Source organism: Pongo pygmaeus, chromosome 3 (assembly GCF_028885625.2).
Source record: "Pongo pygmaeus isolate AG05252 chromosome 3, NHGRI_mPonPyg2-v2.0_pri, whole genome shotgun sequence".
Lineage (NCBI taxonomy): Eukaryota > Metazoa > Chordata > Mammalia > Primates > Hominidae > Pongo > Pongo pygmaeus.
In genome coordinates, this window is record NC_072376.2 from 131,870,868 (window position 1) to 131,887,498 (window position 16,631).

Below are 16,631 nucleotides of genomic sequence, written 5' to 3' on the forward strand. Positions count from 1 at the left end.
TTAAAATGTAAGGGTATATTTCATTACAGAATCTTACAAACAAATATAGAAATTAAAAAATGAAAGATTTTCTGTATGTCACACACAAAAGAGTCAAAATCAGTGTCTAATTGCTATGCTTTTTACTAAATTTTTATTTTTGAAGTTAAAAGATAATTTGACCTAATCACGTCTTTCTTAAAATACACATATTTCCTATATGCAATTAAAACAATGATTTATTATGAGAATAAAACTTGGCTATACTTTTGAGGACATAACCTACTACGATGTCTATTTTTTTTCTTAAAATGCAAACTGAACATTTTAAGGTGCTACATTATTGCCATAGAATAAATCCTGTAATAGTAAAACAAATTTATTGAAATTTAAAAGACAAATGCCTTTTTTCAGCATTTTATTTTCTAAAAATCACAAATTTTTCCTTTTGCAAGTCTATGCAACTTAAAATATAAATGATTTTTGGGTTTTTTTGGAGTACATATGATTGCCGTTCAAATTTCAGGTTAGATTTTTAAACTTTCTATACTTGAAAAGATCTAATTAAAGCCCAAATATAAATACAACGGAACATAAGATTTACTAGGCCAAATGCTTGGCCAATATGCTCTACATTATTAGATTAGTAAGGATTCAAAAATTAAATACATTTATCTCATAGGGATGTTCTGAATTGAAAATGAAATGATTGGTATGAACCACTAGACACAGTGCCTGGCACACAGTAAGTCTCAATTAATTTCAGCTCTAATCATTATTAAGTGGACTGTCATCATAAAATAGATCTTAGACTGATATCAGTAAATCTCATTCAAGTGCACAACCATCTTACTATGAAAAAAATTATTGAGGTCCCAGGAAGTAATGAAGCGACATTGCATTTAAATTATAAATACACAATTGAAGTTTTGCATATATAGCTCCTATTATTGGGCTTACATTTTTGAGTTTTCAGCAGAGTTTACTTTTGATTAAATACAGCACAGTATTGCTATGCAGAATGGGAAAGTGGATGGAAGTAACTTGGAAGGTGGTTCGCAGCAAGCCCCCTTGACTCCTCCCAACACCCCAGATCCACGAAGCCCTCCAAATCCAGACAACATTGCTCCAGGTAACCAATCCCCTTACCAATAGAGCAATAAAATTTCTGTGTACCTAATGATATGACTCAAGGCATTTAAAGCCTTTATTAAATAGTATTTAAATAATATATCTTTTCTCATTAAGTATGTTTTTTGGGCCCCTGGCACGGTGGCTCACACCTGTAATCCCAGCACTTTGGGAGACTGAGGTGGGTAGATCACCTAAGCCCACAAGTTTGAGACCAGCCTGGATTACATGGTGAAACCTAGTTTCTACAATAAATACAAAATTTAGCTGGGTATGGTGGTGCACACTTGTAGTCCCAGCTACTTGGGGGGCTGGGGTAGGAGGATCATTTGAGCCCAGGAGGTGGGGGCTGCAGTGAGCCATGACCACACCACTGCACTCCAGCCTAGGTAACAGAGTAAGACCCTGACTCAAAAAAAAATTTTTTTTTTGGATAAATACAAGATAAATGCAAAAATTCAGACCTAAAGGAATCACATAAAACATTTATAGTAGCCATACGTTCTTTGCTTTAGATGGTCGTTAATCACCTGCTATATTGAAAATTATAATAAGTAATTTGTAATTATATTGAAATCCTATTTGTATAGGACTGTACAATATATAAAGTGCTGTGATATATATTGTCTTCTTTAATTTCGCAGTAACTCTATGACATATTAATTACAATCCTCATTTTATAAATTAAGACGTTGAGGTTATGAATGTCTATGAAGCAGCAAAGAATGAATAAGACCTAGTATTTGACAGCACAACAGGGTGACCATAGTGAATAGTAACTTAATTGTACATTTTACAATAATTAAAAGAGTATAACTGGATTGTTTGTAACATAAAGGATAAATGCTTAAGATGATGGATACCCCATTTATCCTGATGTGGTTTTGCACATTGCATGCTGTTATCAAAATATCTAATGAACCCCATAAATATATACACCTATTATGTACCCACAAAAGTTAAAAATAAAAATCTTTTAAATTAAAATTACAAGAGAAAAAAGAATTAGGGCCAGGCACAGTGGCTCACACCTATAATACCAGCACTTTGGGAGGCTGAGGAGGATCACTTTAGGCCAGGAGCTCGAGACCAGCCTGGTCAACATAACAAGACCCTGTCTCTACAAAAAATAAATAAATAAAACAAAAAAGAATTAAGCCCAGATCTGGTACCAAATTTACAAGTGCCTCATGTCAACAGACCTTATGGAGATTGTTTTTGTTTTCTCTGTTCCCTCAAAGGACTTTCAATGCTGCTCCTAAAGAGTATACATTTGTTTATCATTTTAAAAGAGAATCAACTCCTTATTCAGTCAGTTTATAGTCTTTATAAATAATGTTGGGTATTAAAATAGGACATCTTTCAAAAAATTACATTATCTAATTAGAAAACTTTTCAAAGTAACCTATAGTGTCTTTGAAAATTCAAGCATTTCCTCAAGAGTAGTGTATAGATTTCAAAAATTTAAAATAGTTATATCTTGAAACTAAAGATATATGTCTAATTTTTGTAAAATAAACAGTAAATTTAGCAAAAGTACTCCTAGCATTCTTCTCAAATGTAATACTATTTTTGAAAATATGTAAATATTTTGAGATAATGTTATACAGGTACAGCACCTGTACAACATTAAATATTATTTTAAAATACGGTATTAGAGCATTCTTAATGAGCACGATGAGAAAAACTATGGATAGACTTAGCAAAATAACACTGAAGGAAACCAATTAGGCACAATTAAAATGCATACAATTCTGAAATGGATTATTTTAATAAAGTTCTCTGGTAGCTTTCAACAAAAGTTATGGCAGAAAAGCAGGTAATAGGGTCTGTATCTACATCATCAACCACATGAGAAAAGAAATAAGGTTTAGAATCAGACAGATCTGGGTTCAACCCTATGGCTCTTCCCGTTTTACTACCATGCTGGGAAAGGAAATACATCTCTTTGGGCCCTAGTTTCCTCAATCTGTAAAATAGAGAAAAGAAATCTCACTTTACAGGGTCACTGTGCAAAGTAAGTGTAATGGTATGCGTATAGTTCCTAACATATAATAAGCACTCAGTTAAAGTTAATTCTTTCCCCATCCACCTTTACATCCTTCTTATGCAATAGAATACACAGATACTATCTGAGCTCCAACCACTGTACTACAACCCCTGCTTACTTTTTGGAGTTTTTTTTTTTATTAAACAGGAAAGAGAGAGGACATATGGAAAAGTGAATGTTGATACAATTTAGTGCTGTCATCACTTAGAACTTTTATTATGTAGTCTTTACTGTACACTATGGAATCACAAAATGAATAGAAGAATTAATCTCTATCTTCAAAGAATTAATTGACATAGAGAGATAGAGCAAATGTCCAAAGAATATTTATATTTTCACTTTCTGTGTATATAATTCAACATCATACGTGCATTTTATTGACCATCAGGAATAAATATGTGTGTGGTTGTATATGTATGTTTATATATATCCAGAGAGAGACTTTGTGGGGGGAAAACTGCATGCTTTATTAAATGGTATATTCAACACACTTTTCTGTATCTTAATTTTCTCATTTAACGGAACCTCAAAGATGTGCCTCCAACGCAACTCTTATAGCCCTAATTAATATTGTTTAAATTGACGTGTAATAATTGTACATATTCTTGGGGTACATAGTGATGTTTTGATACATATCCATCATCTCAAATATTTATTATTTCTTTTTGTTGGAAGTATTCAATATCCTCCTTCTAGCTATCTGAACTATATATTATTCTTATTTATATATAAATTTATATATAAATAACTATGTATTATTCTTATAACACCCTACAGTGTTATAGAGGACTAGAACTTATTCCTCCTGTCTAGCTATAATTTTGCATTCTTTAACAAATCTCTCTTGTCCCCACTTCTCTCTACTGTTCCCAGCCTCTAGTATGCTCTGTCCTACTTTTCACACCTAGGAGATCAACCTTTTTTAGCTTCCACATGTGAATGAGGACATGCAATGTTTAACTTAAGAGAAATTTTTAAAGCACTAATTTATGTACCTATTTAGAGCTAGTATCCAATTATTAAATATTAGAAAATGTTTATGCAATATAGAGTAAGAAAACGGGGAGTTTGGTTATTATGTACTTTACTACGAGGCAAGAGTACAAATGGATTCTTTCTTCTGAGTAGATAAGTTGAAAAGTACAATAAGCTCAGTAAACAAACTATAATTATTCCAATTTAGCAAATTAATTTGTTAGTGATTAGCCAACTATGTATCAAAAAGCCAACTTTTTTCATACATGAATAAATGAGTATGAAAATGCCATAATACTGTAAAAATAAAATTTATCTAAATTTCAGTTATATTAAAACATATTTAAAAATCAAACAAGAAATGTAGACATATGGCATTGCTGAATTGTAATATTTCTGTGAGGTTAAATATAAGCACATTCTTTTCTGTAGATAAATGAGCATATCAAAAAAGAAAAAAGTTGTTATTTAATGATATCTATAAAAAGAAATTAGAAAACCTTGCATGTTCAAAAATGGGAAAAGATTACATAACCATGGTTCCTTAATTTAATAGATTATTGTGAAACCCTTAAAATAATTATGAACATGATACAGAAACATTTAAAAGTATTTTAAACAAATTTGGGGGAAAAACATAATATTACACTAGATGTTCTAGTTATGTGATCATTATGTTTATGGGTGAAGAAAAACTGGAAGAAAATACACAAAACTAAATACTTATGTTAAGGTGGTAGGATTTTGAGGAATTTTAAACAAATTTTATAAAACTTAAAATTTTCCGGTTTTTAAAGGTCTTACCTCTGTTCAACTCCAGGAAAGGAATAGGAAATAAAATGTGGTAGTTATGGTTATAGAGTTACATATAATATACAAAGACAAGACACAGGAAAGAGAACTCTTTCCTTGGGGAGGTAGGAATGGCTGCATCGAAGGGTAACCTGAAGCCAAGGCTTACAGTAGAAATTCGCACATGACAAGAAGTAGGGAGAACAGTCCAGGCACAGGAAATGAATGGACCAAGTAGGGGGGCATAAGGGGCACCCCAAGCAACAAGTAACTAGATCCATAGTCCTGGAGCAAAGAGTGTGAAAGGAGAAAGCAGGCGGTGAGGCTGGACGGGCGTAAGGGCCACATGGGTCATGCTGAGCGGTTGCGATTTTGTCCTGGGAGGCATTAGGGTCCCCTGAGCAGGGGAAGAGCTGGCCAGTTAGGAAGGTCTCCTGGGGCAGCAGTGTGGAGGGTGGCTGGGAGAGGGTTCCAGCTAAAGGATTAGTGTTGAAGCTGTGGTGAACACCCAGGCAAGAGACAACCTGGGCCTGACCCAGGGCAGGCGTAACGGAATGTAAAGAGAATTTTTTAGAGCAATGTTCCTCGTTGTTCTGTTTGTAGACCACCTGCATAAGATTTATATGAGAGTTTGCTAAACATTGGAGTTTTAGGTCATACCTGAGACTCACTGAAGCCAGACTTCTGGAGGGAGGATCCTATTATCTACATTTTAAATACGTATCCAAGATAATTCAGATAAACAATAATATGAGAGCCACTATTTTAGACATCCTTAGGTAGTATAGTTGGTAACACTTTGTGATTTGTTGTGGGGATGAGGGAGACTTTCGGATAATGCTCTGTCTTGGGCATCTGAGAGTAAAGTGATAACATTTGCTAAAATGACCAATATAAAAAAAGAAGCAGAATATATTAGAAAATGGCTGCATTTAGGTCTAGACAAGTTATAAAGGGTGCCAGTGGATCATTTATTTTGATAAATATAGTAAATAATTGAGTAGACGGCTTAATTTTTTTTTAAAAGTCAGAATTATCAATACATAGGTCACAAATGAAGCTATGAATATAAATGGAATTTTCTAGGTAGAGTGCATTGTGTAAGAAAAGAGCTTTGAGGAACAACAGGATTTAAGTGGTAAGCAGAGAAAAGGAGCCTACCCAAAAAGACTTCTATTAGATACTGGAGGCAATCTGAAGAAAATTAAATAATCACAAATAACTGTTTAGACATGGAATTATCAGGAAGGGGCTTTTTTTTTTTTGGAGGAGACAAACATTTTAGTGTAAAGAGAAGATAGGCATGCTTTGACAGAAGAAAATCAAAATTATTGCAGAGATGGGAAAGAGCATCAGAGAAATCTAAAAGTAGAAGTCATCAAATGGTAAAGGGATTTGACATGGTGGAAGAGAGAATTGCAGGGATATAATTAGGTAATATGGCAGTGTAAACAGAAAGTAGATAACTGTGCCTTAGAAAACTGGAAGAGTGTCACTCTATGCATGTGAAAAAGGTTTAAAGATCCATGCCAAGAATTTCCGTGACTTTTAAACAGTATTTACAGAAAATTCCCAGCTGTTATGGGAAGAATAAACTGGGGAGGTGAGATCAGAAGCAGAAAAGCTAGGTAAGAAATCTTGAGGAACAAAATAAACAGGGGATGGATACATTGGGAGATAAGAAGATCTGGGCCTGAATAAGGCCGTGGGAACAAGTTACTTCATCTTCTTGAAGCTCAAACATTTTACAGAGCACTCAGCAATTGAAAATAGACAAGACCCAAACATCACCTCTAAAGAATCAGCTCTGGGAGGAGGGAGATTTTGTCTGCATTGTGATTTCCCCTACCTTTGACTACAATAGGCACTCAATATTAACATTTTTAAATTAATTAATTGTGGTATCTAAAGTCTAGTGTGAATTAATGCAAGGAGCACAATTTTTAGAAAACTAAATGAACAGTTTTACTGGAAAAATATATATACTAAGACAGTCAAGAAAAAACTGTATAATTTGGAAAAATTAAACATTAAGAAAAATGGTTTCTTTTTAAAGTTCCATAAGTTTACAGGAGCTCTAAAATGTCTAACACTTGAAGACTGCTGTTTTCTAAGGGATCATGAAAAGGATGCATACTTCATAAATTTATCCCAGCATGAAAAATCAAACATGGTAAAATGTTAGGTGGAGGTTAGTAACTCTCGGGCACAGTGTTTACTTACTTTTGCTATATTTTTCCAAAGGATATTCTGGACCACTGAAGGAAATTCCTCCTGAAAAATTCAACACCACGGCTGTCCCTAAGTACTATCAATCTCCCTGGGAACAAGCCATTAGCAATGATCCGGAGCTTTTAGAGGCTTTATATCCTAAACTTTTCAAGCCTGAAGGAAAGGCAGAACTGCCTGATTACAGGAGCTTTAACAGGTAATTCAATGATCCTGGGTGACACTGTTGGCATGCAATACCAAAATTTTTTCATCATGGTACAGATAACTGAATTCCCTGGTAGAAAGCAATTTTTTATTTTGAGAAAAGAATCTAAATAGCAATATAGGATATCTTCTAAGCCTAGGCAAAGACTCATTTTTGTAATATTACTATTATTTTCAAACTTGGTCATTTTAGTATAAAAATGAAGGAAATGATTCAGAAACTATCATTGGTATAACATCAAGATTATCCCCTCATACTTTAAAAATGTTATTTTAATAATAGTTTCAAATCCAAAGATTGATCTGGGTTTATGCATTGTTTCAAATGGCAATATTGTTCAAGAATTTAGTAAATAATTCACATGCAAGGCTATGAGAATTACTGTGTAACTCCAGATTCCATCTTATATTTTTGCAGGCTTTAGGATTAAAAGTAATTTAGAGACTTAATGGCCCAAGATTCCAGAAGAGGTACAACCCAAAACTTATGTTATCAAAAATATCACCAAATGATATCTGTAGTATAGTTTATAGAATGGGCATCTATTTTTCTCTGTTATTCAGTTTTTATAATTTCCATGGATATTTTGAATTTTTAATAGTCTCATAATCCATTATTTGGTCACTTGACCTTCATTTTAGAGTAAAATATCTAATATCTAGTATGCTGTCTTGCATTCAAAAAAAGATAGACTCAATTTATAGGCTGCTTAATAACCATTCGTTTAAAAATGAATAAATTAATGAGTAAATTTTTTTATTTAAAAAAAGAATGCCAAATAGACTGCATTTAAATAGTGATCTTCTTAAGTGTTTTTAAATATTGTGATCGGATGTGGTGGCTCATGCCTGTCATCCCAGCACTTTGGGAGGCTGAGGTGGGTGGATCACTTGAGCCCAGGAGTTCAAGACTACCCTGGGCAACATAGCAAGAACCCTGTCTCTACAAAAACTACAAAAATTAGCCAAGAGTGGTGGCATGTACCTGTAGTCCCAGCTACTTGGGAGGCTGAGGTGGGAGGATCACTTGAGCCCAGGAGGTGGAAGTTGTAGTGAGCTGGAATCACATAACTTCACTCTAGCCTGGGCAACATAGTGAGACCTTGTCTCAAAAAATAATAAATAAATAAAATAAATAAAAATAAATATTGTACTATTAAGATTTTAGTTTTTACACGCTACCATTATTAGTAATACATCCCTTGCATGAAAGAGGTGTACCATAGAATTTAAAGAGGGGTTGAGGAGTGGCAGGGGAAAAAAAGTTGGAGGCCCATTCTGATCAATATTATAATTTTTTTTTCAAAATGAGACTGTAGAAAATTATAACAAGTAAAACATTAGGGGAAAATGGAAATTAATGGAATAACTTGGATTTGTTTTTGAGATTAAGTGCTTAAGACATGCTGTAAGACTTCTCTGTCTTGTGGCTTTGGTGCCCTGTGCCTGCTGAGCAGCTTGCCTGTAGTTCTACACACACTGGTGTGGTAATATTTGAGTTAGTTATAAAGAGATGCCTATTGACTGTATAAATACCAGGTGAGTACTATATCAGTGAGCACAATACCATTCAATAGGAAATGTAGCTCCCTGTGTTAATCAAAGCTTTTGTAAATATTACATGCTCTGTGTGTGTGTGTGTGTGTGTGTGTAAGAGAGAGAGAGAGAACTTAATCTGCTAATACTTCTCTTTTACTTTAGAACATTTTATTCCTCTGCATATCTATATCAACATAGAAATAAAAACTTAGGAATTAAATTCTTTCAACATGATAGTATATTCTTAGACTTCTTATTATTAAATAACATTAACAGATGAAACAAAACATGATGTAATACATAGACAGCCCAAACAGATAGCTGTAAGATCCTTTCTAACCTTGAAGCATATGTAGGCCAGGTGCGGTGGCTCATGCCTGTAATCCCAGCACTTTGAGAAGCCAAGGTGAGCTGTGCCCAGGAGTTTGAGACTAGCCAGCACAACATAGTGAGAACTCAAAAAGTGAGGCGAGAGGGTTGCTTGAGCCCAGGAGGTTGAGGCTGCTGCAATGAGCTATAATTGCACCACTGTACTCTCACCTGGGCAATGGGAGTGAGACCCTGTCTCAAAAAAAAAAGTATATGCACAGGGATACACAAAGTTTAAGTCATTGTCTAGTACATGCATTGCTTTAGAAGTCCACGTAAAAAACAACTAAACAGTGTACAGGCATACCTTGTTTTATTGCACTTCACTTTACTCTTCTCTGCAGATACTGCATTTTCTCACAAATTGAAGGTTTGTGGCAACCCTGTGTCAAGCAAGTCTATCAGTGCCATTTTTCCAACATCATGTGCTCACTTTGGTAATTGTCACAATATTCTGGTTTCATTATTATTATATCTGTTATGGTGACCTGTGATCAACAATCTTAGATGTTACTATTGTAACTGTTTTTGGGACGTCATGAACCATGCCCATGTAAAAAGGTAAACTTAATCAATATATGTTGTGTGTGTTCTGAGTGCTCCAATGACCAGCCGCTCCCCCATCTCTCTCCTTTTCCTGGGCCTCCCTATTCCCTGAGACACAACAATATTGAAATTAAGCCAATTAATAACCCTATGATAGCCTCTAAGTGTTCAAGTGAAAGGAACAGTCACAAGTCTCTCATTTTAAATCGAAAGCTAGAAATGATTAGACAGTGAGGAAGACATGTCAAAAGCAGAGATAAGCTGAAAGCTAGGCCTCTTGTGCCAGTTAGCCAAGGTGTGAATGCAAAGGAAAAATTCAGGAAGAAAATGATAAGTGCTACTCCAGTGAACACATGAATGATAAGATAGTAAAACAGCCTTAGTGCAGATATCAAGAGTTTGAGTAGTCTGGATGGAAGATCAAACCAGGAACAACATTTCCATAATTTAGCCAAAACGCAATCCAGAGCAAGGCCCTAACTTTCTTCAACTTTATGAAGGCTTAGAGAGGGAAGGGAGTTGCAGAAGAAAAGTTGGAAGCTAGTAGTGGTTGGTTCATGAAGGCTGAGGAAAGACACCGTCTTCTTAACTTTTACAGTGCAAGGTGAAGCAGCAAGTGCAGATGTAGAAGCTGCAGCAAATTATCCAGAAGATCTAGCTAAGATGATTGATGAAAGTGGCTACACTAAATAACAGATTTTCAATGTAGATGAAACAACTTTCTATTGGAAGAAGATACCATCTACGACTTCCATAGCTAGAGAGAAGTCAATGCTTGGCTTCGAAGCTTCAAAGAACAAGCTAACTATCTCGCTAGAAACTAATGTAGCTGGTGAATTTGAGTTGAGTTGAAGCCAATGCTCATTTACCATTCTGAGAATTCCAGGGCCCTTAAGAATCATGCTAAATCTCTGACTGTGCTTTATAAATGGAATAACAAAGCCTGAATGACAGCACATATGTCTACAGCATGGCTTACTGAATATTTTAAGCCTACTCTTGAGACCTATTGCTCAGAAAATATTCTTTTCAATTTATTACTCTTTATTGACAACGAACCTGGTCACCCAAGAGCTCTGATGGCAGTGTACAAGGAGATTAATGTTTTGTTTTCTTTTTTTTGAGATGGAGTCTCACTCTGTCACCCAGGCTGGAGTGCAGTGGCATGATCTCAGCTCACTGCAAGCTCCACCTCCCAGGTTCATGCCATTCTCCTGCCTCAGCCTCCTGAGTAGCTGGGACTACAGGTGCCCGCCACCATGCTCGGCTAATTTTTTGTATTTTTAGTAGAGACAGGGTTTCACTGTGTTAGCTAGGATGGTCTCTATCTCCTGACCTCGTGATCCGCCTGCCTTGGCCTCCCAAAGTGCTGGGATTATGGGCGTGAGCCACTGCGCCCAGCCTAATGTTTTTTATGCCTGTTGACAACATCCATTCTGTAGCCCATGGATCGATCAAGGAGTAATTTTGACTGTCAAGCCTTATTATTTAAGCAACACATTTCATAAGGCTATAGCTGCCATAGAAAGGGATTCCTCTGATTGATCTGGGCAAAGTAAATTGAAAACCTTCTGAAAAGAATTCACCATTCTAGATGCCATGAAGATTATTTGTGATTCATGGAAGGAAGGCAAAATAATAACATTAACAGGAGTTCGGAAAAAGTTTATTCCAACTCTCATGGTTAACTAAGGGCTTCAAGACTTAATTGGAGGAAGTAAATAAAGATCTGGTGGAAATAGCAAGACAACTAAAGCTAGAAGTAGAGTGTGAAGATGTGACTGAATTGCTGCAATCTAAAAAAAGAAACAAAACAACAACAACAACAAAAAATACCTGAGCAGATCAGGAGTTGCTTCTTATGAATAAGCCAAGAAAGTGGTTTATTGAGATGGTATCTACCCCTGCTGAGGATGCTGTGAATATTGTTGACATGACAACAAAATATTGAGAATATTCCCTAAACTTAGTTGATAAGGCAGTAGCAGGATTGGAGAGGATTGACTCCAATTTTGAAATAAGTTCTACTGTGGGTAAAATGCTACCAAACAGTATCATATGCTACAAAGAAATTTTTCATGAAAGGAAGAATCAATTGATGCAGCAAAAATCATTGTTTCCTTATTTCAATGAATTGCCACAATCAGTCCAACATTCAGCAATCACTACCGTGATCAGTCGGCAGCTATCAACAATATGGCAATCACTCCACCAACAAAAAATTTCAACTTACTGAAGGCTCAGATGACCATTAGCATTTATTAGCAATAAAATATTTGAAACTAAGTCATGTACTTTGTTTTTCAGACATATTGTTCTTAAAGACACAATGCTATAGATACTTAATGGACTACAATACAGTGTAAACATAACTTTTATATACGCTGGGAAATAAAGAATTTCATGCAACTTGCTCTATTGTGATACTCTATTGCAGTGGTCTGGAACCAAACCTACAATATCTCCAAAGTATGCCTGTAATTATATCTTTGGCTTAAATGCTTGCTAAATGAATAAGATCAAAGAACATAGGTAAGATTTTCACATCCAGCTATGGCAGACTACTTTATATCAGAACAACTTCATAAAAATAACCAGAAAAGCTAGTTTTAAAAAATGAGTTTTAAAAATGGTTTAAAAGCTACCAAGGACGTGAGTACTTGAGGCCAGGGTTCTGGAGATGAGGGAAATTTAGAGATTTTAACCCAACATGTGGTACCACTTTTCTCCTTGAGGCACTTGTTGATTCATCAGCAGCACTAAAAGGCTAAAAAGCTGAGTAAACCTTTTGGCAGCTTCAAGTCTGGGAAGACCAAATAGGAGTATAGGGTCTTCCAGGGAGGAGGGGTCTTGGTAAATATTCCATACTTCCAGCTGGAAGTCCTAAAGGGCTATACCATTGGAATAAAGGTGAACGAGTAATACTTCAGCCTTCATAAAACTAAATATTGCTCTCAACCAACAAAATCTTAGATTGGATAAAGGCTATCTCCCCTAAATCAAACTGCCTGCTCTGACAAAAATGAATCCCTTCTAGAAAGAAGATGACACCTCTTAAAGACTTAAATCATCCTACAGGTTTTTTTAAAAATATATTTTTTGTTGTTGTTGTCGTGGTGGTGGTGATATACACATAACAGAAAATTAACTATCTTAATCACTTTAAGCATACAGTTCAGTGGTATTCAGTACAATACTTCATAATGTCGTGCCACCATCACCACCATCCCCCTCCACAACTCTTCATCTGGTAAAACTGAAACTCTGTACCCATTAAACAATAACTCCCCATTCCCTCTCTGCCACCATCAATTCCTGACAACCACCATTCTACTTTCTGTCTCTATGATTTTTACCACTTTAAGGTCCTTGTATAAATAGAATCCTACAGTATTTGTGTGTGTTTTTTTTTTTTTGTGGCTGGCTTATTTCACTTATTATAATGTCCTCATGCTAAAAAAAAATTTCGTAAGTTTGTATTACTATAAAAGTCAAAATATTGACTACCACTAGGGGCTAGAGGGTATTGTGATTGGGCAGGGACCATGGATAGAGCTGGAGTGGCTCTTGATATGTGTAGTCCCTTTCCAAGGTTATTCATTTCATAGACATTATGTATAGTTTCTTAAGTTTTCTGTACTTGTGTTATATTAAATAATATAAATGTTTTTAAAATTCCATAAATGGAATTAATAGCAGATCAGACATAGCTGAAGAGAGAATTGCTAAATTGAGGCAGAAAGTGTTCAAGCTGCAACATGGAGAAAATAGGATTTAAGATGCAGAAAAATAGCAGAAGACATACTTGGAGCAGTAATAAAAATGCCAATATATGTGTGTGGTTGGAGCCTCAGAAGGGAATAAGAGAGAGAAGCAATATTGAAAGAATTCATGGCATAAGATTTTTCAAAATTGACAAAAGACATCAAGCTTCAAGTTCAAGAAGTACTACAGCACCCAAGAAGGGTAAGTGCAAAGTAAACCACACAAAAGGCACATGATTGTAAAATAAAGACAATTAAGAAAATCTTAAAGTGAAGGAATAATAGACACATTATCTTAAAATGAGTAAAAATAAGACAGTTGATTTTCCAACTGAAATGATGGGAGAGAGTGGATTAACACTTTTAAAATAATGAAATAAATAACAGCCAGCCTGTAATTCTATATCCAGTGAAAATATTATTTCAATGTAAAAGTTAAAACATACTTACATAAATGTTTTCAGAGAAAGATGCTGTTTGTTTACCCCTGCCAAACAATAATACAAGAGTAATAAATAAAAGGGGTAAGTATAGGAAAAGAAAAAGATGTCATTATTCACAAATGACATGATTATATCCATAGAAAATTTAAAAGAAGCTACCAGTAAATCATTAGGATTAATAAGTGAACTTAGTGAGAGCACAGAATAAAAGGTCATCATTAATAGTTATTTTTATATACCAGCAATAATTAGAAAATAAATAGTATTAATTAACTTTTACCTTATGTTTTGTGCACTTTCTGTATCTTACACTTCAATAAAATTTTTATTTCAAAAAAATCACATAGGCAAAATAATCTCAACAGGTATCTGGGTCTTTATAAACTAAATGTGACAAAAGCCATTCTTTGAATTAGTCCAGAACAAAATCTAGTCATTTAAAATAGAGGCTAAAATAATTTTCAGGTATAAAATAATTTTCAAGTTATTATTTTAAATTTATTATTTTCCCTATTGTAGGTTAATATGATTTTATTTTATCAAACTACTTAAAATTATAAGAAAGCCATTTGGCCAAAGATTTATTTTGTCATACAACTATTATACATATATATTTTTAATAAAATATTTTATTTTATTTTCTGATTATTAAATAATTTAACATAATATTACACGAAGACTTTATTCTGATATATCTATTTTTCACATTTTTTCCAAACACACACACACACACCCCCCCACGAAAACAAAACAAAACAAAACAAAAACAGAAGAAAGAGACAAAGAGAAAGAAGCAAGCAATTTCCAGTTATTTCCAAAGTCCTTGCAAAGAGTAAAATAATATTGTTTGGTAGTTTACATTATGATAGGTAATTATTAGATATTGCTGATAAAGCCTAGAGAGGTAAGATATAGTCAAATGGTATTCAGCAATGATAATGAGTGGATGAAAATTGGCTCCTAAGTCTAATCACAATTTCAAAATGGCCCAGAGTTTAGTTCAACTTTGAATTTTTGTAGTTTCTCTGAGTGTATTCAAATTTTATGTTACATTCAGATAATATTCCATTAAACCCATGAGAAAAAGTAAACCAGGAGCAAGGAGGCTTGTAACCCCCCCAAAGGGTTCTCCTTGCCCACTGCCTAGACAGAGCTGATTTATCAAGACAGGAGAATTGCAATAGAGTTTAATTCACGCAGAGCTGGATGCATGACGGGAGACCAGAGTTTTATTATTACTGAAACCAGTCTCCCTGGGGATCAGGCTTTTTAAGGAAAATTTGGTGGGTAGTGGGGACAGTGAGTCAGGAGTGCTGATTGGTCAGGTGGGAGATGAAATCATAGTGAGTCGAAGCTGTCCTCTTGCACTGAGTCAGTTCCTGGGTGGGGGCCACAAGATCAGATGAGCCAGTTTATTGATCTGAGTGGTGCCAGCTGATCCATCGAGTACAGGGTTTACAAAATATCTCAAACACTGTTCTAAGGTTTTACCACAGTGATGTTATCCCCAAGGAAAAATTTGGGGAGGGTCAGAATCTTTCAGCCTCCAGTTGCAAGACACCTAAACCATAACTTCTGATCTTGTGGCTGATTTGTTAGTCCTGCAAGAGCAATCTAGTCCCCAGGCAGGAAGGGGATTTGTTTTGGGAAAGGGCTGTTATGGCCATTGTTTCAACGTTAAACCATAAGTTTCTCCCAAAGTTAGTTTGGCCTATTCCTAGGAAAGGAAGAGGAACAGCTTGGAGGTTAGAAGCAAGATGGAGTCAGGTAAGATCTCTTTCACTGTTATAATTTTCTCAGTTATAATTTTGCAAAGGCAGTTTCGGATTCCCAGTTCTGCTTCAAAAAGCTGTATGACTTCGGGTATGTCACTTAACCTCTTATCTTAATTTCCCCATCTGCAAAATAAATTCTATAATGATATGATTAAGTACATTTAAATATAGTACATTCATTAGCTACTTAGTAGAATATTTTAACTTTTATACAATCATTTCACCTACTTCTTTACCTTATAGAATAATTAGTAATTATTATAGGTGTATTATATATCCAGTACTATTAATTTTCACAAATGTAATCCATCACTGACCCATCAAAATAAACAAGAAAGTATCTACTAACTGTGAATCTGAATGAAACAGGCTTATTTTTCACTACATAGATGATGAAATAGAAAAATCATTTTAAGTCAGACCTATGTTTGAAGAATTTCTATGTTATGGGAACTGGGGGGAGAGATGCACAGGTATTTTTCAGTAGACTATTTTAAATCTTTCGTTGGAAACGTTGGCTTCACTAACTTTGACTTAAACTTGAAACTATTTTCAGGGACCTTAAAAATCTTATGAGTAGTCTCTCGCTTTGAAAACTTAACATTTCTATTAATGGACTCTCTTTTAATTTGTGTGTTGAGGGCAATCAAATTCAAACAAACAGGATGTAGCCTCAATGACGCCAAAGAAAAGAAAACTGCTTTCCAAACATTAGCTCTTCATTGTATCTGTGGTAGTGAGAGGTGACAGCGTGTTGGCAGTCCTCACAGCCCTCGCTCGCTCTGGGCACCTCCTCTGCCTGGGCTCCCACTTTGGCGGCACTTGAGGAGCC

At 35.0% G+C, this 16,631-nt stretch overlaps 1 protein-coding gene across 1 annotated transcript in view; it reads left to right on the forward strand.

The window, feature by feature from the left end:
• MYOZ2 (myozenin 2) overlaps positions 1-16,631 on the forward strand; it is a 53,027-nt gene that overhangs the window by 21,971 nt on the left and 14,425 nt on the right. Inside the window, exons 4-5 of the mRNA XM_054486072.2 lie at positions 982-1,111; positions 7,172-7,355. Coding sequence (XP_054342047.1) covers positions 982-1,111; positions 7,172-7,355 — 314 coding nt within the window. The remainder of the gene's footprint in view (positions 1-981; positions 1,112-7,171; positions 7,356-16,631) is intronic.